The 26656-nt window shown below is 38.3% G+C and overlaps 1 protein-coding gene across 19 annotated transcripts; it reads left to right on the top strand.

Annotated features, from left to right (window-relative positions):
* Positions 1-899: 899 nt before the first annotated feature.
* kif1ab (kinesin family member 1Ab) lies at positions 900-26656 on the top strand. Of its 19 annotated transcripts, none has more exons than XM_078935155.1 (49): positions 900-1235; positions 4014-4184; positions 6212-6285; positions 6376-6555; positions 6689-6757; positions 7169-7347; positions 7438-7549; positions 7848-7925; positions 8041-8106; positions 8209-8226; positions 8305-8383; positions 8470-8548; positions 8741-8883; positions 9003-9041; positions 10297-10427; positions 10537-10616; positions 11700-11775; positions 11884-11963; positions 12043-12149; positions 12246-12329; positions 12477-12657; positions 12765-12837; positions 12911-13001; positions 13104-13252; positions 13418-13596; positions 13955-14092; positions 14172-14290; positions 14417-14502; positions 14587-14722; positions 14981-15158; positions 15356-15446; positions 15557-15675; positions 15761-15816; positions 16127-16235; positions 16337-16403; positions 16495-16579; positions 16686-16791; positions 17018-17041; positions 17149-17263; positions 17359-17492; positions 17908-17969; positions 18058-18203; positions 18680-18868; positions 18968-19039; positions 19595-19704; positions 19815-19934; positions 20188-20380; positions 20465-20583; positions 23237-26656. In XM_078935155.1, the coding sequence occupies exons 2-49, from the start codon at positions 4079-4081 to the stop codon at positions 23292-23294; spliced, it is 5085 nt and encodes a 1694-aa protein (XP_078791281.1). In that variant the 5' UTR covers positions 900-1235; positions 4014-4078; the 3' UTR covers positions 23295-26656. The 19 variants fall into 19 exon arrangements, with proteins under 19 accessions (XP_078791281.1, XP_020566738.1, XP_078791287.1 ...); XM_020711079.2 differs by having other exon boundaries at positions 12747-12837; XM_078935161.1 differs by lacking the exon at positions 9003-9041 and having other exon boundaries at positions 18968-19012.

The raw sequence follows: 26656 nt of genomic DNA, 5'->3' as shown, positions 1-26656 counted from the left end.
CTAAGGCAAAAGAAAAAAAAAAACAAGAAGATTCTTGTATATAAGTTCTAGTATTTCCATATTAAATTAAAACCATGAAGCACCTGAATAAGTAAAACCTTCCCTTGTTGACAATCAACAAGAAGGCTTTCAGTGAGAAGTTGGCGATACACAATATAGGATTTTTGCTAATATTTTAAAAACATGTTTGTTCATCCTATTACCAATATCCATCATTTACACTTTTGTTTTCCTTCAATAAATATTTATATGACTTATATCTTACCTGAAAAAATTTAAATGGCGAGTTTGTTGTTTTTGAGATTTTAGTACAAATGTGTGGATTTATACTCAAACCTGATTTAGTTTTTTTCATTTTGTATTTTGCATAATATCTTTTATCTCTGTTTAATAATGTTATGTCCAGTTTCTTTCGCTTAAAATCTGTCATATTTCTTTATTGACCTCCCAGCTATAGGGACTGTAGATGGAAAGTAGCCTATTGCTAATATGTGGCATATTTACATAGTTTTTTAATGTTCATTTATGGCCTGTTCTTGATAAATACATTCTCAAATGTAACTGTGACACTAATTAGTGACATTTTTAAATAGAGGCTAAAGGAAATACCTTTTTATGCACCTATGCCAGTATGTTATAGACAATGTGGTATACCATATTACCATACTCGTCAGAGTAAAAGGGACGACAAACAAAAAACTAGGTTAAAAAAGATTTGCAATGAAGTAAGTCACAGAAATGTAGCAGAATTGAGCTTAATTCTCCTCTCTTATCAAAGCTAGTTTGCAGATTTTGGAGTCAAATATATATATGTCCATTACCACCACAATGGTGTTTTTCTATGGCTGACCGGTGGTGATGCTCTGATGATGCTGCTGATGTCATCAGCCTCTCCCAGCATCCCCGACTCCGCCATTTTCCCCTCTTTAGTCAGACGGCGCTGCCATCATCCTGTTTTTCCGCTCGTTCCTCTCCCTCCTCCTCCTCCTCTGGCCTCCCACTCGTCTCGCTGACGCACCGCCACGTTCAGCTCTCAGCCTACCCAGCACTGCTGCTGCTGAGGCTGAGCCTCTCTCCCCGGCAGCTTCTCCATGTATGGATGCGCGCAGGGAAGTGATGCTGTAGGCCAACCAAAGACGCAGAGAAAACACCGCCTGTCCGCGGGACCGAAGCAGGAATCGAACCTGACACTGTTTTGAATGGACAGAGGATTCAGTGGTTTCTGACTTGCTGAGGTAAGACCCGCTGGCTTGCTGTTGTTTTCGTCTTCTGGGTGTTTTTGCGCTTTGATGAGTTCAAGGCCTTTCTGTCAGAGACAGGATGAATGTGGGAGGTTTGACTTGTGGTAAAAAAAACAACAAGCAAACAAACAAACAAAGAATGTCTTTGGAGATCCATCACAGATGTAGCAGTTTGATTAGGTACAGTTAACAGCATAATTGATGGACAGCTGGGCTGTAAGCGCGTGCTGACCTGCTTTCTGACGCATTGTGGATGATGGTGTCTGCGCCCTGTGTGTTTACGCGGCCTGGCTTTGAGGTGCGGCGCGCAACGCGAGATGGAAGAGACGGCATTTACATTGACATCGATAAACCATTCACGCCAAACTCTTAAAGAATTGTTGTTCTTTTAATTTATAAATAAAGATAGTATGTATTTTTATATGTATATTTTTGAGCTTCTGACTGGATGATGCGCACATCTGCTTGAAGTAATAGAAAAACATCTTTACGTAGCATTTGATGGAATACAGATAGACGACATTTGTAAAAGATTACTATATATAGGTCCATTCTAAATGTTAGAATTGAACACGTGAGTTCTGCAGCTGCAATGTTTCATAATAAGGCCTTTCAAACGCAGCCCCTATGAATTTGCAGCCATTTTGCTCTGGAGTAAGCGGATGCTGGTGAATCTTCTGCCAAATAATGGTCCAGCAGCTTGGTCAGAATATTTTTGGAGCAGCGTGTTTTTGCCTGGGGGGATAGAAGACAGCCTATTGAGACTGAGTCATGTATCAGCATTAGTGATTTGTGGAGTAGTATGCACGCAGCCTAGCCAATAAAATAAAATAAAAGAATTTCTTATGGAAATATCACGTGAGAGTTCTTAGAATTCTCGTGGAAATTCTCGGCAGGTTTTCCAAAGCTGCTTTTATAAGATAGTATTAAAGTATTAAAACAATGTGTAAAAAAGCCACACACAAAAAAAAATATTAAGAAAAGAATGGAAAAAGTTCATCTAAGGTACACATTTTCTTAAATGGAATTAAAGATACTGAAAAAAAACAGAATTATCAAAAATACTTCACATGGCTAAGAACTAACGAGTAACTGACCAACCAACCAGTAATACAATGTAAATATTAAATTTGAGACAAATATAAAGAATTAACTAAAAGCAATTCCAAAACTAAACAAAACAGAAAAGGACAATGGCTAATTCTGAACAAATTTTAAAACACCGAATCACAAAATGTGCCAACATTAAGTATTTAAGCTTGATGTTAAAAAAACAACAATGTTAAATTTTTTGTTTGTTTAGAAATGGCAAAAATAGCTGAAAATATGGAGAATGTTTTGACTCTTAAAGACCCACTCTGATGAAGATGGTGTTTTTAATATTTAGGATAATATATATTTATTCGTAAAGAAAATTAGGATCAAAACTGCGTTTCTCAGTATACCGGTATTTCTTTATTCAAAACATTATGAATTAGGATGAGATGAAACAACGGCATTTGAAAAAGCTTGTAGTTAATATGTACAAACTACAATCGGCGGGCTACAAGCTCTCTGCTCCGCTCCATCATGATGCATTTACTTGCAGACAATAAATTCATGTAAGTCTTTGTTTTCCTTGTCCACGCTGACTTCTGACTCATAACTGTAGGATAGCTTTAACATGGCTCGCCATTTTTTTTTGCACCACTAATGTGAGGTTGGGGTTGTAGGGGGCTGTAAGATAGCAGGAGAAAGTGTAAACAAAGGCATGATGGGAAATGAGCACTGGCTTACAACCCACCAATGGTCCCGCCCACAACTCAGAGGCGAATTTCTAATGAACCATTGCTGTTCTGCAGAAACTGTACAAGAAAATGACCCAGGTCTTTAAATTTTGCCTAAAAACAGCCTAATTATAATTAAAAGAACACTGGGAACGCATTTAAAATAGATCAAAATAATTGGCGTGGGACTTTAAAGAGTAAAACTAGGGATGTAAAAGAGACACCTTTTAAAAAATCGATTGTGCAGCGGGAGTAACAGCAGTATTGGTTGGAACCACAGATACTAACAAGATAGTGTTGGTAAAATGGTATATAATCAATCGCAAAGTAAATAATTGGTTCCTGTTAAATTATGTCCTCTCTCCTCTCAACTTTCTACCTTTGTATGTACGTGTGATGCAAGCGTAAAGACGTCCAATCACAATCTTGCTACCACCATCGGGTCACTTGGCTAAAGGTGAACTACAGTGAGGGTTGTGTGTTGTGTGCACTAAACGTATAATAACCAGTTTTTCACTGAAAACAAAACCTGAATAAATTAAAAAGACACACTGTTTTTAATCATACATGCTTGAATCTGTTTTGTCAAGGACGTTTTGTTTTTGTTGCTTAAAAGAAAGTGAGACTTAGAAAAGAAGGAGTTTTTCTTTGAGAAGCCCTTATAGTTTTAACTGCCAAATTAACAGTATATATAGTATCCATTTAATAAAATTGAACTATATTATATCGCCACAAGGTTTGTTCAATCTTTTATGTATCGAATGCGTATCGAATTTCAGAATGTGAGAGGGAAAATTCACAACCCCAAGCAGAACATTTTTTGAATGCAAATGTTGGTATATTAAATTGATAAAGGACAAAAAACAAAGCCAGGAGTCCAAACATCCATGTCCCAAACACGCTGAACATTTTTACAACAGTATGGCATTTTCTTACTTTGTCCCATGATGTAGCTATAATTGACAAAAATGTCTTCAAGTTTATGTTAATGTCTCTGCTCCTGTAGGTTTCAGGTGTGCATCTGTAGCTACACGGATCCCAAGCTCATCTGCTAAAACAACCAGCTTCGGCATGGCGGGGGCTTCCGTGAAAGTGGCAGTGAGAGTCCGTCCCTTTAACTCGAGGGAAATTGGGAAGGAGAGCAAATGCATCATTCAGATGTCAGGCAACACAACAAGTGAGTATGACCTCAGATGATGCTTTTCACAAACATGAATGATGGCTTTTAGTTGTAAATGCATGTTCGCTAAATGGATCTAGTTACGAGTGGACCATTTTGGATTGTTTGTCATAGAAGAAAGCCTTTTCCTAATTACGTTTTTATTGATGTTTTTCTCTCAGTTCTATGAAAAAGCATCTTGCCCATGGTTTTTGTGACCCAAAAATGCTCAGAAAATAGTGCTTTGCTTTTTGTTCAGACTCTTCTGACCTGCATGAAGCAAAAATCAACATTGTATCTCACTATTTGTCTTGTTGGCAGCTTTGCCCTCCAGCTTTGTAATGGTGGAACGGTAGGCCTGCAGCATCCCAGCAGCCAGAGAATGAAACAAAAGCTTTAGTCAGGCCTGAAGCTGGTCACTGTGTGTAGGATGTAGCTACAGACACAGCTCTCTTATCTCATCACACGAGCTGCCAGATCCAAAAAGGTCTCATTGTTCTGCTCCAGTCTAAGCTTAGGGTCAGCTGATGATATTAGGGTGTATTTGTGCATGTTGGTTTTTAACAATCATTCTCTAGCTGCCTCACTGGTTTTGAATGGAAATGTTTTCGAAATAAAAGAGATTCCACTATACTTTTCAGAGTGCCAGAGCTCTTCTAGCCAAATATGTTGCTGAAACCATTTCTCAGATCACATTTACAGATGAAACCAAATGCACAGGTGCTGGTTTAAAACGGTATGTCTTCAAATAGACAGCTTGTGTCCATTAGGAGAAAGTCAACAAGAGACACATCCTAAACTCGAAATTGTTTCACAAAGTACTGCGGTAAAGCGATTAAATTGAACTGCTGGTTTATTAGGCCGATGCAGTTTATTTTTAAGTCAAATAAGAGAGGACGGCACAATAATTTAGAAGCTGAATGAGCGTTTTTATTTGGCAGCTTAGAGACTGTAATGGCATCTGTTGTGGCAGGTTGGTTTCCGTTATTGGCCTAAACAAAAGACTATTTTGAAGGATTTCCAGATATTTAAACTTTGATATCAGGTGGAACAGTTAGAAAAACCTGAAGTTTGAAGAAGTTTTAATGTTTATAAAGACAAATTATTGAAACATATCTGTACACAGTAGGAAATAATAAAGCCCATTTCCGAATCAGGATCATTCTGGACACACTGACACTTAACCAAAGAGCTTCAAATGAAATGTCATGGTCACTAACAGGAGAGTTGTTTGCATTTATTTGCACTGCTGCTCTTAAAATGTTTCTTTATGAAGGAAGACAGCATTTTAATTAACATTTTAACAATTTGTTATTATATTAAATTCTGAAAATAAGTGCTAAAAAATGGCAATTTCAGTGCAACCCTATTGGCACAGATGTTGTCCACATATATATCCATGAATTCCAAGCAGCAGAACTATGTGCACATTTGGGAAAGCTTTAAATAAATCAAGAAACAGTTTTATTTCTAAGGACCTAAACTTTTTTTTTAAATCACTCATTTCTGAAAATTCTTTAGACGTTTCCAGATTATTTCTGTGTTTCTCAGATTTTCACTTTGCAGTTTTCCCCATTCCCCTGATTCCCTTATGTTTCCGGTTTTGGTTTTGACTTTTGGACTGTTCTGCTTTGCTGTCGTTTATTATCTTCTCTCATGCGTAATGTTGACCTTGAATAAATGTTTGTGTGTGGGGACTGTGGCTGCTGGGGAGGGGCTCTCTTCTCCAGTATTGGAAGCTTCTACAGTGGAGGGAAGGTTCATTAAATCTGGACATGTTCTAGATTTAGATAAAGTTAAACCCTTATTATAACTGAAACACAAAAACTAGTCTAAACAATGAGCTTAGTGTTTGTTGTGTTAGGAATTAAAGAATAGAGCCAATAATGCAAAGTTTTGGGGAAAATATGTATACATTGGATTTATTCTGCTGGGAAACTGAATATTTTTTCACTAATCTATGATAAATGTTTTGATTAAATATTGTGGGCCTTGTGAGTAAAGATGCTTTTCATGCTTCTAACATTAACGTTTTGTTCTTTTAGCAATTCTGAACCCCAAACAACCCAAAGAAAACAAAAGTTTTAACTTTGACTTTTCCTACTGGTCTCACACCACGGTAAGTTTGATCACGCTTATTTTGCACGTCTGTTCAATAATAATGGATGTTTTTCTTATTTTGTATGGATCTCTGTCCCTGTTTTTCCAGCCAGAGGACCTCAACTATGCCTCACAGATGCAGGTCTACAAGGACATTGGAGAGGAGATGCTGCTCCATGCTTTTGAGGGCTACAACGTTTGCATATTTGCTTATGGGCAAACCGGAGCTGGCAAAAGCTACACAATGATGGGGCGACAGGAGAAGGACCAGGAGGGGATCATACCCCTGGTAATACAGAGCAGCTTTTCTATAGAAAAACCTTTTGTAAATACTTACACAAGGTCATTTGGAGATGCGTTTTTGTGCGATTCTTATTGAGCTTGATTTTCAATTATTTGACTGTATTATTGTTATTTCCTAGATGTGCGAGGATCTTTTCACAAAAATCAACGACAGCAATAATGACAACAACATGTCGTACTCTGTGGAGGTGAGCAACACCCCAAATTCTTGTTTTGTTTGTTTTATTGATTCTTTAGAAAGGTTAGGGCCACCAGAATTAAGAAATTAAAACATTATTTAATAATGATTTTTTCAAGTTGAAATATTTAGAAAAAGCCAACAGAAATATTAAAAAATATTTCTAACAAAAAAAAAAGATTTTGCCATTAATATTTAAAATGTGCGATAAAACTAAGAAAACATCTTTTTTTCCTCATTATTTTAACCCCGCTTTTACTTCATGTCACTTTAATAAGGTCATTTAAATATTGTAAAAGTTGAATAATTGTGTTCTTTTATTGTGTTGACAAAAGTAAATTGACACTTTTAGATTTTCCTTGGATGCCTGATTACTAATTAAAACACCTTCACGACTGCTTTTTTTTTGTTTTGTCTGTAGGTGAGCTACATGGAGATCTACTGTGAGCGTGTGCGTGACCTTCTCAACCCCAAAAACAAAGGCAACCTGCGAGTCAGAGAGCACCCCCTGCTGGGACCCTATGTTGAAGATCTGTCCAAGCTGGCCGTCACCTCCTATAACGACATTCAGGACCTGATGGACTCTGGAAACAAGGCCAGGTAACAAAATATATATATACATAAAAAAGGTGTCTGATGGATTTATGAAGGAAGACATGAACTTGTTCTGCTTGTTTCCATGCTTTCCAGGACTGTAGCTGCAACAAACATGAATGAGACCAGCAGCCGCTCTCATGCTGTCTTTAACATCATCTTCACACAGAAGAAATACGACATGGAGACAGACAACACCTCTGAGAAGGTTCTGCCACAAGGCCCAACTCCCTGTTGTTCTTGACAAAATGTGTTTGAAAATGTGTTAATGCTCGTCATACAAACTAAGTAACTGAAGTCAGTGACAGTTTTGGATTTAATGTTTTGGAAAATTCGGGATTGATGCAAATACGGTTTAAACGGCTTCGGTCCAATCTTAACCTAATTTAGTGTCTACTGGAAAGCAAAAACATTAGTGGAATTTTCATCATCAGAAAAAAAAAATCAAAGGTTAAGAATTAGTGAAATAAAATACGTATTTTATGTATTTTTGTATGTGCTTGCAGGTCAGTAAGATTAGCCTGGTGGACTTGGCAGGCAGTGAGAGGGCAGACTCAACCGGAGCTAAAGGAACCAGACTGAAGGTGAGAGTTAGTCCTGTGTAATTTTAGGATTTTAGAAAAGGAGAAATCATTTTATGTAAAGTAAAGGAGTACTTTAAAACAGAAAAAACAAACAACCATTTTTTTAATTCTGCAGGAAGGAGCAAACATCAATAAATCCCTGACCACTCTAGGGAAAGTCATTTCTGCTCTGGCTGAAGTTGTAAGTTCTTTATAATTCAGCACAACTGTCTGAAATTGGGGAATTATTTAACTTTATTTAAACAATAATCTAATAACAACAATGCTTCTGTTTCAACTTTAGGACTCTGCTCCAAATAAGGTAAGTTGTTTTATTTGTAGAATAAGCAGGCAAAATATTTTGAAAGATTTTTCTAAGCAAAAAATCTTTGTCCTTCAGAATAAGAAAAAGAAGAAGGTGGAGAGTTTTATTCCCTACAGAGATTCAGTTCTGACTTGGCTGCTAAGAGAGAATCTTGGTAAGTAGTTGCACAAAGAGGCGGTCAATTTTTTAGAATTGTACTCATTTTGCAAAGAACACATCGTCTCATGTTGTGTTTTTCAGGGGGGAACTCCCGTACAGCCATGGTGGCCGCCCTCAGCCCTGCAGACATTAACTATGACGAAACCCTCAGCACTCTCAGGTGAGCAAATATCATTAACTTCTATTCTGAAGGTTGTTAAATCTGACTTTTTCTCACCTGTAATTCACTAAAATAACCCAAAGGTTCATTTTAGACACGGAATAACTATTTTACTTTCGGTACTTGTGTATGAAAAGAAGCTTTTTGACCAAAAAATGTAAGCTGAGGTTTAAGACTTTGATGTCCATCCAGGTACGCTGATCGTGCCAAACAGATCCGCTGCAACGCTGTGATCAACGAGGATCCCAACAACCGCTTGGTGCGTGAGCTGAAAGAGGAAGTGGCTCGTCTTAAAGATCTGCTGTACGCGCAGGGCCTGGGAGACATCATAGAGAGTGAGTGTAAGACTTGGAACCTACTCCCACAAAATACTTTATATTATAAAGGGTTCAGACATGGGATAGATTCTAGAGAGTCAGTGGTGTCTTTTCTCTCTTCCCTTCTGTGCTATCAGCATTTCGCTGCACCGGTCCTGCCATCACTGGTTTGAAATGTGTGTTTAACTTTTGCAAGCGCTTTGCAACTAAAAGAAAGAAAAATATCCCACACAACACCAGAGAGCAAACCAATATTTTCAAGACTTTCTTGTAAATTCAATTTAAAGAAATACTGATTATGTTGGGCACAAAGGCTGTAAATAAAAATACTATTATTTGCTCTGATTTAGTTTCAATTCTTCTCAGCAACATGACAAAAATGGTGTCCTGGCTGTTTTCTTTTCATCATCATAAACATTTTGATCATTATTGTAAAGTCATCTGGACCTTTCTCCCATGTCCTCCATTGCAGGGACATGTAAAAAAGTTTGGGTCATTTTGTTTGTCCCATCAAAGGGAGAAGAAGGTGAAAAGATGATAGAAAGAATGTCATTTTTATTGAAAATGTTATTATTTTTGTCTCCTTTACTTGGATTTGTATTTGGAAATGTTTTTTTTTTCAAGCAATCAAAACAAAAATAGACTAAATAAGACAAACAACAGAAATATATTTCTGTTCAGGCATAAATCAAACTTAGAACAGTTAGTCATGAAATGATTGGAAATCACATAAAAAGAATAGCTGTTTATTTCTCCACAGACGTCTGTGGGATTTTGTCTTCTTGGAGCCGGTATTTACTTCCTATAGTCCAATTCTCATATACAGTCATTGCATTTGCTATACCGAAAAGAAGGAACTAAAGGACACCATTTTAGTCTTGTTGCTCTGTGTGGAGCTCTTGTAATTGGAAATATTTGTCGGGCGCTCGGAGGCTGGCGCTGCCAAACTGCCTAAATGGTTTATAGGCTTTAGTTTGTGCTTTACACACTCCACATCAGTTCTAAATGCATTTTTGAAATATCTACATGTTTGCTTTGACCTAAACATGCTTGCAAGCCTGTCAAGAGCGTTCATATTTAGCTGTGCTATGACTTTATTTTTGTCATTTTAACATTTTGTGCTGTTGTGTTGTAGTTGCTTTTCTCAGCGATGGCTTTAATAAGAGCTGCTTGGGTTCATTGTTTCAGCTTCTCTTCTTCTTTTTTTTTGTACTTCTCCCTGTTGGTACCCTGTTTCTTTTTTCCTTTTTAAATCCACGTCTCCTCTAAATCCTTGTTGTCTCTGTAAAAACCTGGTGTTTGCTCCTACCTTCTGTCCTTCTTTTGGTCATCCTCCTCCTCCACACCTCCTCTCTCTGGCAGACCTGTGCGATTACAAGAACTTTGTGAATAATCGCCAGGCTGTCAATCAAAGGGGTGATCTCTCCACAGTGACCAATGCAATGACAGGAATGAGCCCATCTCCCTCACTTTCGGCCCTGTCCAGCCGTGCTGCCTCCATCAGCAACCTCCACGATCGCATCTACAGCCCAGCCAGCGAGGAGACCATAGAAAGACTCAAGGTAGGGTTGAGGAATTTCCTCATAAAGATGTGGTCCAAAGACACAAGACTGATATGAACATCACAGTTAAAATCCTCAATGTGAGTATTGCTTCTTTCTGCATCAACAGGAAACAGAGAAAATTATTGCTGAGCTCAATGAGACATGGGAAGAGAAACTGCGTCGTACAGAGGCAATACGCATGGAAAGGTCGGTCCATATTTGCATGGCTTCAATATTTTGTTTTTTATTTAGCCCTCATCAACTCTGATTCATTCTTTTTCCTTATCCTTTTTCCTTTCTTTTATTTATTTATTGGTTAATTGACAGGGGCATTGGACATTAAAAACAAACCACAGCAAATGCAACAGGGTTAGCCAAAAGGCTATTTTTCACCTGTAAACCCTGGACAGATGCTACAGTTATCTACCTAAACAACAAAGAAAAATGAACAACAAAAATATAACTTATATATCAATGAAAATTCGAAGTACAATCATTCTAAAAGGGTAAAAACGAAGTGTAAAAAGCAATGAGCAATAGAATTATATAACATAATTAATGGGTAAAAACTTAATGCAAATATAAAAGAATTGTGGTAATTGACATCAATATTGCAAACTGACAAAAATACATTGTAAGCGAAATACAGTGTAGTAGATAGAAATTTTTTTAAGATTCTTTCCAAAAAAAGATAAATGTTTTTTTCTCTGCCATTTTTCTTGTTTGAGCTTAAATTTCTGTTTCTTTAAAAAAAATAACAATTTTGATTAAGGAGAGATTTTTTTTAATCTGCTGTAATGACATTTATTTGTTCTGTTTTTCATGGCAAAGATGTCATTCTAAATGATAATGCCATTTCTGAACCTGCAGTAATCATGACCACCAAATCAATGTTCCTTTTTTTTTCTGCTTTGTTATAAAGCATAATCTAAAATCCTAAATAGTGAGAAAAATCTGATAAAATGGACTTATGCTCAAATTTTAGCTTAAAAAAGGGAAATTCAGGGTGTTAATAAGCTAAACCAGGAGTGTGTCAAATGTTTAAAAACGTTTTTTAATAATTGCTTTTTGTTTTATTTGTCAAAAATATTTCTAAGTATGTTGAATGATGCAATATTTCCCCCAAAATAGTCAAAAGTATTTGCTGAAGGCCAGAGCACAATCTTGTAAGCCACTTTTTTTTCTGTTAAATTGTGTAGCTTACCAACAACAACAAAAGAAGACAATAGTTAAATAGATTGCTTGAGTTTTTTTTCCCTCTGTTTGTAAAATAATCACCTCCTCCTGTAGAGAGGCCCTGCTGGCTGAGATGGGTGTTGCCATGAGAGAGGATGGAGGCACTGTGGGAGTCTTTTCCCCCAAAAAGGTAAAATGTGTTTCCAAGTTCTGTATCCCAGAGAAAACATGTATGTACGGAGGATGTGTCATATTGTAAACAAATTTAAAACTAACTGGACTAATATTTTGTCTGCAGACTCCTCATTTGGTCAATCTGAACGAGGACCCATTGATGTCAGAGTGTCTGCTCTATTACATCAAAGATGGCATCACCAAGTAAAGCTTTAACATTTCTATGGCTTCAAGCTGCTTAACTGTTTATAAAACGTGTAATGATTGAGGTGATATTTTTCAGAGTTGGTCGTGAAAATGCAAAAACACGTCAAGACATCGTTCTTAGTGGTCACTTTATTAGGGATGAACACTGTACATTCAGTAGCACCACCGGTCCTCAGGGGGAAGGTAAAAACTAAACGTCACTGTGTTTGGGAAAAAAAAAAAAAAAATTAAAAGTTATCCTCAACAAGGTGACCGATCATTTATCTTCTTCTGGATCAGGATGTGTCATTCTTGAGCCGTGTGAAGGAGCAGAAACATACGTCAATGGAAAGCGAGTCACATCCCCCACAGTTCTACGATCTGGTGAGCAAATATCAAGTCTGTTCTATCAACAGAACTCCAAAAGAGTAAAAACTTGTTCTAAATGTAAATTCCTAAATTAATTACTCTTGAAACTATTTCTTTTGTTATGATTAAATCAAAATGTTGTTGTTTTCTTGTGTGTTTTAGGGAACCGTATCATCATGGGGAAGAGCCACGTGTTCCGCTTTAATGACCCAGAGCAGGCCCGTTTGGAGCGCGAGAGGACGCCGTGTGCAGAGACACCGGTGGAGCCTGTCGACTGGGCTTTTGCTCAGAGGGAGCTGCTGGAGAAGCAAGGCATTGACATGAAGCAGGAGATGGAGCAGAGGTTGGTGTGGGGAACTACATCTCTTCAATCCTGTTTTTAAATATGTATATATATGAGTTTTAAACTTTAACATTTTTCTCAAAATTGAGACAATTTACATTTTCCAGACTTCAGGAGCTCGAAGATCAATACCGGAAAGAAAGAGAAGAAGCCAGTAATTTGCTGGAGCAGCAGAGGCTGGTGAGTGGAAGCTCCATTTAGAAGTCATTTACAGTAAGTTGCTGCTGATCACCAACTCCATATTTTCTTTCAGGACTATGAGAGTAAGCTAGAAGCCCTTCAGAAACAGGTGGACTCGCGTTACCTGGAGTCACCAGAGGAGGAGGAGGAGCCTGAGGAAGAAGGTAAAGTAGTCTCTAAAAGATCCAAACTGTTTGCAAGTAGTTGAAAAGCATTTTTCATTGTGTTTTTAAAAAATTTTTTTGCATTATTTCACTCACTTCCAGTGCCGTGGACGAAGCATGAGACGGAGCTGGCGCTTTGGGCTTTCAGAAAGTGGCGTTTCTACCAGTTCACTTCCCTCAGAGACCTGCTCTGGGGCAATGCCATCTTCCTCAAGGAGGCCAATGCTATTAGTGTGGAGTTGAAGAAGAAGGTTTGTGTTTATTGTTTTGTGATGAAACGCACTGATTTGCAAGGAGTTTAAGAAACAAACTTAAGATACAGCCTGAACATTCTGCATGCTCCAAAGCCTTTTAACCTGAAGTGATCCATTTTCTTACATTAAAGTCATTGTTTTTATGGTTTCACATCTCAACAGGTGCAGTTCCAGTTTGTCTTGCTGACAGACACTCTCTACTCTCCACTGCCGCCGGACCTGCTTCCTCCTAGCGTGGCCAAAGAGCGGGAGAGACGACCTTTTCCTCAGACAATCGTGGCTGTGGAAGTCCAGGATCAGAAGAATGGAGCCACACATTACTGGACTCTGGAAAAACTCAGGTATTACAACTTTTTTATCATTAAAATGCACAAATTTACTGGGGGGTTACTCCAGGCCAACAGTCCCGCCCAGAACTCAGAACTACTGCCACTCTACAGAAACTATGTCCTAGAAAACAAAACCGTTTTTTTTAGCTTTGGCTAAAATTGGGATAAACATAATTAAAAGAGCACTGGAAACACTTTTACAATAGCTCAAAAGATGATTGGAGTCGGTCTTCAATGTCAATTCGTGTGAAAATAATCAGATATCAGGAGCATTGATACCAAAATCACCTTTGCAATAAAAAACAAACTTTTTGCTTCAATCTCTAAGACTTTACAAGCTGATGTTTCCTTTTAATGGCCCTCCTTGCAGGCAGAGGCTAGACCTGATGAGAGAGATGTATGACCGCGCTGCAGAGCTGCCCAGCAGCGCTGTGGAAGAGTGTGATCCCGCCATGACAGGAGGTGATCCCTTCTATGACCGCTTCCCGTGGTTCCGTCTAGTTGGAAGGTCAGCATCTCAGCAAAGTCTTTCATTTTCATTTTATTTCCCTCAGAAAAATTAAAGGCAGTGTCATTCCTCTCCTCAGAGCTTTTGTGTATCTGAGTAACCTGCTGTACCCAGTTCCCCTGGTGCACCGCGTGGCTATTGTCAGTGAGAAAGGAGAGGTGAAAGGATTCCTCAGGGTGGCTGTTCAGGCTATTTCTGGTACAAACAAAACTGGACTTTCTTTTTATTTGAGCTGCTAAACAAGATTTTTTTTGTCAATTTCCTTCTGTTATTTAGAAAAGTGGTGAGTAGGCTCATTAAAGTAGTCTTTTTGTCTTTCTTTAGCTGACGAAGAGGCTCCTGATTATGGCTCCGGAGTGAGACAGTCGGGCACTGCCAAAATCTCCTTTGAGGACAAACAGTTTGAGAAAGTTCGTATCTGGAATCATTTGGATGAAAAGATGATAGAAATGTTTTTCCATCAAAAACAAGCAAACCTAATGAGCTTGTTTCAGTTCCAGAGTGAGTCGGGTCCTGGAGGCTTGTCGCACTCCAACACGTCCCAAGAAGAGCTAAGGTTTGTGGAAGGAGAAGGACAAAATTCTGAGATAGGAATCTCTGCAGATGAAGTCAACAACAACACCTGTGTAGGTGAGAAGGAGGTCTGTGCAGGAACTGCACACTTTTGCTTTTGGTTATTTTCTTTTCTTTTTTTCATGTGAAAAGTTTGGTTTAAATCAGGGATCTTGACTTAAAACCAGTTTACTCCACTTTCACTATCATCTGTGGTGATGTGGTAGAAGAAAAGTGTGTTCCTCTGTTTTCACCCTTTGAGAGATGAAAACAAACTTTAATGTGGAAATAAAAAAAAGTGTAAAACAGCTGTGTGCATCTGTCTGTGCCACACAGCCACCCACGAAGCACCTCCAAGCCCGGTGAAGACCTTGGGTCTGGACTTTCCTCTGGAGTTGTCTCCTGAGAAAGCCTTGTCCCACCTGAAGATAGGAAGCACTTTCACCTTCAGGGTCACTGTCTTACAAGCGTCCAGCATCTCAGCGGAATATGCTGATATCTTCTGCCAGTTCAAGTGAGATTCAAGCTTAAAGCTGTGTTATGTTGCTAGTCTTATTTGAATGTCCTTCATTTGTTAGACAAAAAATGATTTTTGTTTATTCTGTCAAGTCATTCACATGATTTAAAAACCAAAACTCTTGTAGTTTAATTCCAAAATTGCCAAAGTTTGAACAATACATTTTCTAAACACCTGAATTTACACTTTTTTAGTTTCATCCACCGCCATGACGAAGCTTTCTCCACTGAGCCTCTGAAGAACACTGGCAGAGGACCTCCTCTTGGGTTCTATCATGTACAAAATGTATGTAATAACCTAGAAATTGTGGCCATATGAATATTGTCTGTGGAATACAAAATGATAATGACAAAAAACAGTTTAATTTTAGTTTTTTATTTCCTTCACTTTCTTAGATAACAGTGGAGGTGACCAAATCCTTCATGGAGTATATAAAGACTCAGCCCATTGTTTTTGAGGTGTTTGGACACTATCAGAAGCAGCCTTTCCCTCCGCTCTGCAAAGATTTGATCAGGTTAGGGACAGGTTTGATCTATTTTTTTAGGTCAAAATATGACGTTGTGTTTCCCATAGAAAATGTTTTGGTAAATTTGTTTCAGCCCCCTGAGACCATCGAGAAGGCAGTTTCCACGAGTGATGCCTTTGTCCAAACCAGGTGAGAAGCAATGATTAGTTACTTTGGGAAAATATCTATTTTGTCATGGGATTTTTGCTCAGGATAATCCCATCCTTCTCTCCGCTGGTTTCATACTTATGGAAAGTTGCCCCTAATTTTAACACAAATGAAAATGAATTATGTACATACTATAAAAAGATTTATAAGTAACCCAGGATCAATTTGCCAGAAGTCTTGTATCTCATTCTTGTTTTTTTTCATTTCAGTGTTTTCAGTGATGTTTGTCTCTGTTGTTTCATTTCTCTGCTAGCATTAACCTTCTGTTGTCATTTTTTTGTTCTCTTTCCAGTGCCAGCCACCAAACTAAACACGATGACTCGCTCTACAGCGGGACCTTGTCACGCCAAATATGATCTCATGGTTTTCTTTGAGATCTGCGAGCTGGAAGCTAACGGAGAGTGAGTCCTGTCCACAGCTACTTAAACACTTTATAAACAAGAAGCTCATATCAATTGCAGACAATACTCAATGTAAATTTAACCGTTTTTTTTTTCTCCAGCTACATCCCAGCGGTTGTTGATCACAGGGGCGGGATGCCGTGTCATGGGACTTTCCTTCTACACCAGGTTTTGTAATATTTCCACAGTTTCATTTAGTTGTATTTATAATCCTATGAGAATTGGCAGTGCTGAACTAAACTCTGCTGATCCTCCACAGGGCATTCAGAGGAGGATCCGAGTCACTATTGCTCATGAAACAGGAAATGATATTGAGTGGAAGGAGGTGAAGGAGCTTGTCATCGGTGAGTTGCACATGTTAGAAAATGTTTGCATTTCAAGAAGAATGTGAAATATTAAAAATTATGTAGTATAAATGTCCACATTTTACTTTAATTTATAAAAAAACAGGACGCATTCGAAACACTCCGGAGGCTGACGAGACCATCATAGATCCCAACATCCTCTCCCTCAACATCCTGTCTTCTGGATACTTCTGGCCCAAACATGATGACAAGTAGGGATATATATTGTTTTTTCTATTCTCTATTTATGCCTCAATGCTTTCAAAAAGCTTAACTTAGCTTTTCAACATCTAGATTTAATATTTTTTTCTAATCAATCTTTTGACATCAAAATGTTTTTCAACTCTCACAAATCTGATGTTTTTTTTTAGGTTTTAAAGTAGCTGCCTAACTAAAATAAAACCTAATTTGCTTCTTTTTATGCTTTGTTAACCGCAGTGTGTCCTTGGGAGTTGATCATAGGTACAAAGATCTTTTATTTTGTTTCTTTTTTTTTGTGATAACAACACATCTTCATTTTTTTTTTCGTTTTTTGAAACAAATTCATCTTTTTTTTATTTTTTCTTTAGAACCTTCTATCGATTTGAGTCAGCATGGGACAGCTCCATGCACAACTCTCTGCTTCTGAACAGAGTCACTCCATATGGAGAGAAGATCTACATCACCCTCTCTGCTTATCTGGAGGTACGCATTTACACTGGGAAAGTAAAACGGGAACCCCTACCCGACATTTTCTACTTCAGTGGCTGCTTTCTAAATGTGATTTGTGTTGCTGATAGATGGAGAACTGCACTCAGCCGACTGTAATCACCAAAGATTTCTGCGTGGTGTTTTACTCCCGTGATGCCAAGCTGCCAGCTTCGCGCTCCATCAGAAACCTTTTCAGCACTGGCTGTCTTCGCCCCTCAGAGAGGTACACATCAGCCTGAGGCATAGTCTGAAGTGTTTTCTGCTCACAAGCATGTTAGATGTAGATAGATAGATAGTTAGATAGATAGATAGATAGATAGATAGATAGATAGATAGATAGATAGATAGATAGATAGATAGATAGATAGATAAATAGATTGATAGACTTTAATGATCCAGAAGGAAATTTCAAAACACAATCATTCCTAAAACCAATAAAAACACAATAAATAGATAAAAAGATAAAATGATTAAAAGATAGGATTAAAAAGATTCATAGTTTGAAATGGGGGATAAGAACCAAAAGAATCAGTTTGTGTAGCTTTGACTCCTGCCCACCCGGCTCACCGTTGCGCGTTTCTCTCTGGTCCATCAGGCACTGTACAGCACTTCTAACATTTTGTCCTTCTTCCTGGCAGTAACCGTGTCACTGGAGTTTATGAAGTCACTCTTTGCTATGTAGCCGACAATGGAAGTCCAGGTAATTCCAGAATAAGTAGAAAAAAACAAATAGAAGCTGGATTAGTAAATGTACTAAAAGCATGAACTGTTTTACACTTCTTTATCAGGAATGCAGCGTCGTCGCAGGCGTGTGCTGGACACCTCGGTGGCTTATGTGCGAGGAGAGGAGAACCTGGCGGGATGGAGGCCTCGCAGTGACAGCCTCATCCTCGACCACCAGTGGGAGCTGGAGAAACTCAGCCTACTGCAGGAGGTCAGTGCTGAGGAGGCGAGACCAGAGCTGTAATAGTAAAAATTAGCAACAAATTTAAAAATGTGTCATTCATCTTAGTTTGGATGGCTATTCAAGGGTAGAATTACGATTTATTTAAACCAAAACCACACAAAATTTTAGGGATTTTGATAAAATATCCTATTTGTAGAGCATACATGTATTATAGCTCACATAATTTCTGAATTTATATCCGGAGGGTTTCAAAATTTGACAGAAAGAATTCCCAGTACCATGACAGAGATTTCCTCAAATAAAGAACGCTTTTTCCCTTTTTATTTTATGAAATATTGTTTATCAATAAATAAAAAATCTATTTAAGTCCATCATTATTCATCTCGCAACATTCTAAACAAATACCACAACGCAAAGATAAAACAGCAAAATGAGATTCTGTGTCAGCTGCTGTGTATCATTTAAATCACCTCCTCCTGTGAAAGCTGCTTTCCTGTTTGAAGGTGGAAAAGACCAGGCACTACCTGCTGCTGAGGGAGAAGCTGGAGGCAACTCTGCAGGCGGGACAGGATGCACTTTATAGGAGCAACGATTTCAACGACTTTGCAAAGGGGCCCGCTGTCTGTCACAGCCCGAGCAGCAGCCCGGTCCGTGAAAGCCCCAACGAGAGGCAGAGAGAGCTGGCTGCTAAGGTGACTGCTTCCACCCAAACTCAACTTTAGTTCATTTCTGGTTTTGTTTTGTGTATATCTGGGGAAAAAACAACATTTTTTTCCCTCTCTTGGTTTCAGTGTCTGCGTTTGCTGATGCACACCTTCAACAGAGAGTACAGCCAGGTGAGCAGCAGTGCCAGTGAGAGCAAGGTGAGCCCCAGCCTAGGCCCTCTTACCCAGCCAACAATTATAACAAGCATCATGTTTACAGCTTTACCATAACTAGACATTAAAACCCTGTATTACTCTGACTCGTTCAGCTTTCTGCAGACATTCTGCAGACCCTTGATTAGTTTTAATAATTTAAAAAACGTTTTTCTTTACTTAATGCTCTTAGAACCACCCTGCTAAGCTAAGTTTAATACTTTCACTTGCATTTAATAGCTTTTTGAGGCAGTTGAATAAAATCTGGTATCACCTCTGTCTGTTCCTTCATCTCTCACAGTCCCTGCAGTTCAGAAAAAGTGAGGCCTCCCCTAACATAATGACACTTAAATGCAAACAGGCGAGGGGCTCTTAGATATATTTATGTTTTTCCATCATGTGGTGGTTCTACACAAATATCTGAAAGGCGAAAAATTGTTAATTAAGCTGTTTTCTGAATGCATGTTTGTGTTGTCTGTGCTTAATTGTTTGCTGGTATGTGTTGTCTCTGTCTGTATTTGTCACCGTGTGTGTGTCTGGATGTTTACGGGTTTGTTTTAGCTCTCTGAGATGTCGGCATCGCTCATGAGAGAGTCATCCTCGTCTGGACTGAGCACGCTCACTCCCTCCTCCACCTGCCCTTCATTGATTGATGGACATTATGACATGAGGTGGGGAAAACGTTTTTTTAAGCAACTGCTCCAACACAAGACATTTTCTTTAGAAATGTTTGGCTTTTGAATTTCTATTTTTGCTAAGATGTCCTAAAATGTTTGTGCAGACTGACTGAACTTAACTCAGGAGCCTCCACTCCAGACTTGGACCCCTTCAGCCCAGTGGACAGGAAGAAAGCTCTCAGAGGATGCACCTTTGTTCCCGACATCCAGGAGATCCGTGTTAGGTCAGATGTTCCCCCAAAACCTTTTTTTTTTTTTGGAACTATAACATCTAAATATTTACACCATCAACTGTGAGTCAGTTTAAAAAAATAAAAAGTCTTTTTCCCATTAAAACAGGGACAATGTAAGGTTCAATTCACAGTTTCCTATATCTTCAATAAGCAATTATTTATATTTCAAAGACGTAAATAAAAGATTTTTTCAATCTTTTTAATGTAAAAAAAAAGTAAAAGCATTTTTTTTAATTATATGCAGTCCCATCGTGTCAAAGAAAGGCTATCTGCATTTCCTGGAGCCACACACCAGCGGCTGGGTGAGGCGTTACGTCGTGGTGCGCCGGCCTTACGTGTACCTTTACCGCAGCGAACGAGACAGCGTTGAGAGAGCTGTTATCAACCTATCTTCTGCTAAGGTGGAATACAGCGAAGACAAGCAGACACTTTTACGGGTAAAGATCAGTTCTATCGGGAAGCAAAAGGAAACCTCTGTTCCTGCATGAGTCTTCATAACCTCTGTGTGATTCATGTCTCAGACTCCCAACACGTTCGCCGTGTGCACAGAGCATCGTGGGATTCTGCTGCAGGCGTCTAATGACAAGGAGATGCATGACTGGCTGTACGCTTTTAACCCTCTCTTAGCCGGCACCATCAGGTAGGTGGCGAGCAAACTGCCCCGAAGTTTAAAGTTAAACACAGACGTACGTTCCTAAAAAGACGTTCAAAATAAAGTCACATTAAAAAAAAGGTTTCTCAGTTGAAGCATGGATGCCAACTGTTTTTTCCCCCCAATTTTTTTTCAATTTCCGTTATTTCTTTATTTTTGAATAACACAAAAGTGCAGATATAATATAGAAAATTAAGCTTTAAACTTTGGGAAGGGAAGTTGGACTCATGTCAAGCTCTTCAAATGCCCCTATTGGAGCAATAGTGTGAAGCCAGAGGAGTAGGAAATTAATTCGGATTTGGCCCAACTATTGTTTGAGATGTTTAATTTTTTTGCTGCAGTAATTTCATAACCACAGTGTTGTATTTTGTTCTCACAGCAGGTAATTAAACTGTATAATCCTCTTAGGTGGATTTTAATCTCTCTTGATTACAAAATCTATTGGATACTTGTGGGAATTGATGAGTGTTCCCGTGTTTATTCTGGGGGTTACATTCCATAAAGAACTTGCTATAGGGCTGTGAAACTCCTCACTACACATTTTATACAATTTTCTGAGACAGACTTGAATATTTTCACACTTTTCTCTCTTTTTCAAACTCAAAGTTAAAACTTGAGGACAAACCGCCATTAAGAAACAAATTCAGTTTTATTGAATGAAAACCAAAATCTGCTTGCAATGGAAGATTTGTGTACCTCAGGCAAGCTAAACGCAATCTGTACAGGAGACACAGCAGGGAGGAGATTGATTGACAAGGTCTACAGCCAATCAGGAGGCCACAGTACAGACCAAAAGTTTGGACACATCTTATTCAAAGAGTTTTCTTTATTTTCATGACTATGAAAATTGTAGATTCACACTGAAGGCATCAAAACTATGAATTAACACATGTGAAATTATATACATAACAGAAAAGTGTGAAACAACTGAAAATATGTCATATTGTAGGTTCTTCAAAGCAGCCCCCTTTTGCTTTGATTACTGCTTTGCACACTCTCAGCATTCTCTTGATGAGCTTCAAGAGGTAGTCACCTGAAATGTGTTTCACTTCACAGGTGTGCCCTGTCAGGTTTAATAAGTGTGATTTCTTGCCTTATAAATGGGGTTGGGACCATCAGTTGTGTTGTGCAGAAGGGATACACAGCTGATAGGCCTACTGAATAGACTGTTAGAATTTGTATTATGGCAAGAAAAAAAACAGCTAAGCACAGAAAAACGAGTGGCGATCATAACTTTAAGAAATGAAGGTCAGTCAGTCCGAAAAATTGGGAAAACTTTGAAACGTTCCCAAGTGCAGTCAAAAAACTATCAAGCGCATCACAGAAATGGGCTCACATGCAGACCGCCCGCAGGAAAGGAAGACCAAGAGTCAACTCTGCTGCGGAGGATAAATTCATCCGAGTCACCAGCCTCAGAAACCGCAGGTTAACAGCAGCTCAGATTAGAGAGCAGGTCAATGGCACACAGAGTTCTAGCATCAGACACATCTCTACAACAACTGTTAAAAGGAGACTGTGTGAATCAGGCCTTCATGGTAGAATATCTGCTAGGAAACCACTGTTAAAGAAAGGCAACAAGCAGAAGAGACTTGTTTGGGCTAAAGAACACAAGGAATGGACATTAGACCAGTGGAAATCTGTGCTTTGGTCTGATGAGTCCAAATTGGAGATTTTTGGTTCCAACCACCGTGTCTTTGTGCGACGCAGAAAAGGTGAACGGATGGACTCTACATGCGTGGTTCCCACCGTGAAGCATGGAGGAGGAGGTATGATGCTGTGGGGGTGCTTTGCTGGTGACACTGTTGGGGATTTATTCCAAATTGAAGGCATACTGAACCAGCATGGCTACCACAGGATCTTGCAGCGACATGTTATTCCATCCGGTTTGCGTTTAGTTGGACCATCATTTATTTTTCAACAGGACAATGACCCCAAACACACCTCCAAGCAGTGTAAGGGCTATTTGACCAAGAAGGAGAGTGATGGGGTGCTGAGCCAGATGACTTGAACCCAATCGAGATGGTATGAGGTGAGCTGGACCGCTGAGTGAAAGTAAAAGGGCCAACAAGTGCTAAACATCTCTGGGAACTCCTTTGAGACTGTGGGAAGACCATTTTAGGTGACTACCTCTTGAAGCTCATCAATAGAATGACAAGAGTGTGCAAAGCAGTAATCAAAGCAAAAGGGGGCTGCTTTGAAGAACCTACAGTATGACATATTTTCAGTTGTTTCACACTTTTGTGTCATGGATATAATTCCACGTGTTAATTCATAGTTTTGATGTGAATCTACAATTTTCATAGTCATGAAAATAAAGAAAACTCTTTGAATGAGAAGGTGTGTGTATATATATATATAGAGAGTGAGATTGCAAAAGGTGAACATATAGCAAACACTCAATGTACAAAAACTAAAGAATTTTAATGAACCAGATCTTCAGTTTTCCATTTTTTAACTCAAAATAGTATGATAAAAACACATCGATGAAATAACACATCAAATGATGTGCTTCATTTTCCAATAATATGCTTTTTTGTTAAAATTTTTAAACGAAAACACAATCAGATAGTAAATTACCTGTAAATTACAGCTTTTCTTTGAAGGCACCTCTCAGTTTGACAAACGTGTGATATCTTCTCAGGTCAAAGCTCTCCAGGAGAAAGTCAGTCCAGTCGGTCCCAGCTGCTCAGAGGATGTGAGAGGTGAACCAGACTGGTTGGAAATAAAGAAAAAAAAAACTACCAATACAATCTAAAAGCTTGGCTCAGCATCTTGCTTTGATGAACAAAAACAATATAACAGACTTATCCTTCTCTGTAGTGACTGCCCCTGTCTCAAAAATCACTCAGTCAAACACCAGTCTCTTGTCTCATTTTTGCAGTCCTCTACTTCAGCCTTGCATGGTGTGTCCCTCCTCTGTCTTTGAGATGAGTTCATAAGAAAACTAACTATCCAAACCTGGTAATTATTTTAGTCGTGCAGTGCTTTTCCACTAGTTCAGGTTCATTATTTTGGACTTGAAGGATTCTTTGAGGCTTTAAGTTGCCTGTTAAAGTTCATAGTAAGTAATTATTTTATCTCAGATAATAATAATTAAAAAAAAGCAGTAAAAATGTCTTAACACAAACCATTAATGCAGCTGGAGAAGAGAAACACAGTAAACAGGATGTTTCTTTGAATTGGGTGCTGGCTTGAAAGCTTCACTTATATCTGCTATCATTAGATATCACATTACCTCAGTCGGGATCGGCTCGATGCTCTACAGCATGGAGTGTTCTACTCCAAAGGTTGCTCTTCATTTGAAAAATATAGTAGCATGAAAAGATGTTTGCTTAGACAGAAGAATAAACTTTTGTTCTTTTGTCATTTTTTTCTTAACTCTTGTTTCCTGAAGAATACGGTTTTTGGCTCAGAAAAGAGAAAGTAATTCACTTTAAGGAGAGACCTGGAATGTTTAGCGTTGCTTTTGCTTCTTTTCTTATTCATTGTTATGATTAAAAAAAATCTTTTGCAGATTATTTGCACTGTTGTTGAGAGTTGTGTTGTATTGCACTTTATTGTTTTCATTGAACACTTGTGATGTTTTCTCTGTTTTTTTTAACCAAAGCACAGATTTATAATTAATATAGTTGTTGAAATCATATTTCAATTATGTTTATTCAGATTCATGTTTATGGCAGTTTGGGTAACTCATACTGTTTTATGATAGTCAGTGTGAAAGCTGTTTTGATGTTGGAGTGAAAAGGGGATTATTTGCATTCAGCAAACAAGAGGATACCTAAAGCCTGACTTTTGCAAAACTGAGCAAATTCACTTGTAAAATTCAGAAAATTATTCAAAAGCCTGTTTGAGAAATACGTGTCTTGTAAAAAGTTTTTGTCAATTTTTGGAGGAATAGCTTTGTGGTTTTAAACTCTTCTCTTTAACCTATTCCTATCTAAGTTCTTCTTGCTATCATTACACATATGATGCATTATGATTTTTGCGAATCTACAATAATATTCTTGCATCCTCATCATTAACAAGCGACATGAGAGAGAAACCAATCAAAAATCAATCAATTTTTGCCCTTTCCCTTCAGTAGATAGACATAGATATTGACATTACAGTTCCATTTTCTCATTTTACCTCTTAAGATAAAACATCAACATGCATGGGTGTCACATTTTGGGTTCTATTACCCCAGTAGTTAATTCTGCTTTACTGGGGCCCAATGACAACAGGTTAGCTCAAATGTTAACTCGGGTTTTAAGAGGTTTAAAGAGACCAATTTAATACTAAACCAATCAAGTGCACCTAAACTGATCTGTGAGATTTTATATACCATGCTGTTGTACTTTTTTTAAAATCTTCAACAAGCACTTATTCTGTGGGTTTGAAGGCCGCAGATTTGTTTGAATTAATAAATAACCTCTATGTTGTTGTAGCCTAACAGAAAGGGCAGCGTTGTAAATGACTCTGGACCTGTTAAGAGTGGTTGCTTTAAGTAGACATAAGTGTTTTCCATGCACCAGATAGTGCCTCCCTACTATCACCTTTTTTTCTCTTTCATTAACACCAAATTTTAGTTCAAACCTCAAAATGAATCTGTTTTTGTTGTTTGAGTCCATATTCTACAGTAAATATTGTCAGCATTCTTCTATTGTATGATATAGTCTATAACAGTACAGTTGCCTTTTAAAGCACCTCTTAGCTTTTGTGCTGTAGCTGCTAGATGTTTGACAGCCTGGTGTGTTCAAACCCTGTAAAGGATGATTAGCTTTGCTGATGTTTAACTTTCATGTCCACATTTGTTTCCTGTTGCTTTCATCTGTCTGCTTTGTAACTAGGTGGGCCCATAATTGTTGGAAATCATGGCCTAAGCAGAATATCAAATCATGGAGGAATTTTAGGAAAATACTGAAAATTGTAGCAGATCAGGTGGATATTATTAAACACATCCCAAAGGGAAATAATGTCAAAGGGATGGTCGGACAGCCAATCTGCCTTTTTTTGTGTTTTTTTTGCAAATACGACTTATGGTCAGTAAACAGAAAGGTTAATCAACTGTGTGTCACAGGCCAGCCAACCTGTTGAGCAATGCAGTGTTTAATCTGTCTGAACGCAAATAACATCCTCCTGTATAGTCAAAGGTTTCTAAGAAATTGCAGCCAATCAGTTGTTATTCCTCCAAATACAAAAGACTGCTCAATGTTTGCTGGTTCACAAGCATTTTCAATGTAATTGTATGCACTTACGCACAAAATATGTTTATTTTTTATCCTGATGTTATGACATTTTTGAAGCATATGTGTAAGAAATGTTTTTTTTTTTCTTGTGTGGTCAATGCATCATCACCACATCAATATCCTTCAGTTTCAGATAGCTAAGAAATGCCTCCCAATTCTAATTTGAAAGGTGTCAGAAGACAAAACCACTTTGTGAGACAGTTTTAGCGTGTTGGCCATCACTTGCAGAAAAGGTGCATCAGTCGACTGTTTTCTAATTGGCTTGTTCCTAACTGTCATAGCTGTGGATTGAAGCATGCAGATCCACTTCTACTGAACCCTGTTCCTCTCTCCTGCCTTATCGCCTGCTAATGACAGCTTTCCATTCTTACAATACTTCTTGTAAATTATTTCCATTTAACATCCTCGTAATGAGTAACTGGAAACCTTCCTCTCAGCTCTGTCTTGTATATAAATGGAGATTTGTGTGGTGGGTCTCATCCCACAGATATTAACCCCCTTTTTGTCCCAGACAGTATACAATAATGAGTAAGAACAACTGTCCTGCTGTTTTGTCGAGTGTCCGCAGAGTGCTGACAAGATTCCCTTTTGCACATCTCTGCTCAGTGCTGGTGACTTCTTCATTTCAGATGATCCCACGTCTGTACTCCTGCTCCGAGCTGCTTAGCAGAAGATGACAGGTCTAAATCCAGTGACAGTCTTAAGCTCAGTGCTCATGTCTATCTTCTAGGTGTTCAGGATTTTTTTTTTATGTCTGTGGACACATAACAAAAATTGTTGAGGAAAAATATGGAAATGAATAAATGAGTGTTGGATCCTACTCAACATCTAAA

Source organism: Oryzias latipes, chromosome 17 (assembly GCF_053564925.1).
Source record: "Oryzias latipes strain Hd-rR chromosome 17, Olatipes_Hd-rR_3.1".
Lineage (NCBI taxonomy): Eukaryota > Metazoa > Chordata > Actinopteri > Beloniformes > Adrianichthyidae > Oryzias > Oryzias latipes.
The sequence above is the reverse complement of the archived record's forward strand: the minus strand, read 5'-3'. Positions and strand labels throughout refer to the sequence as shown.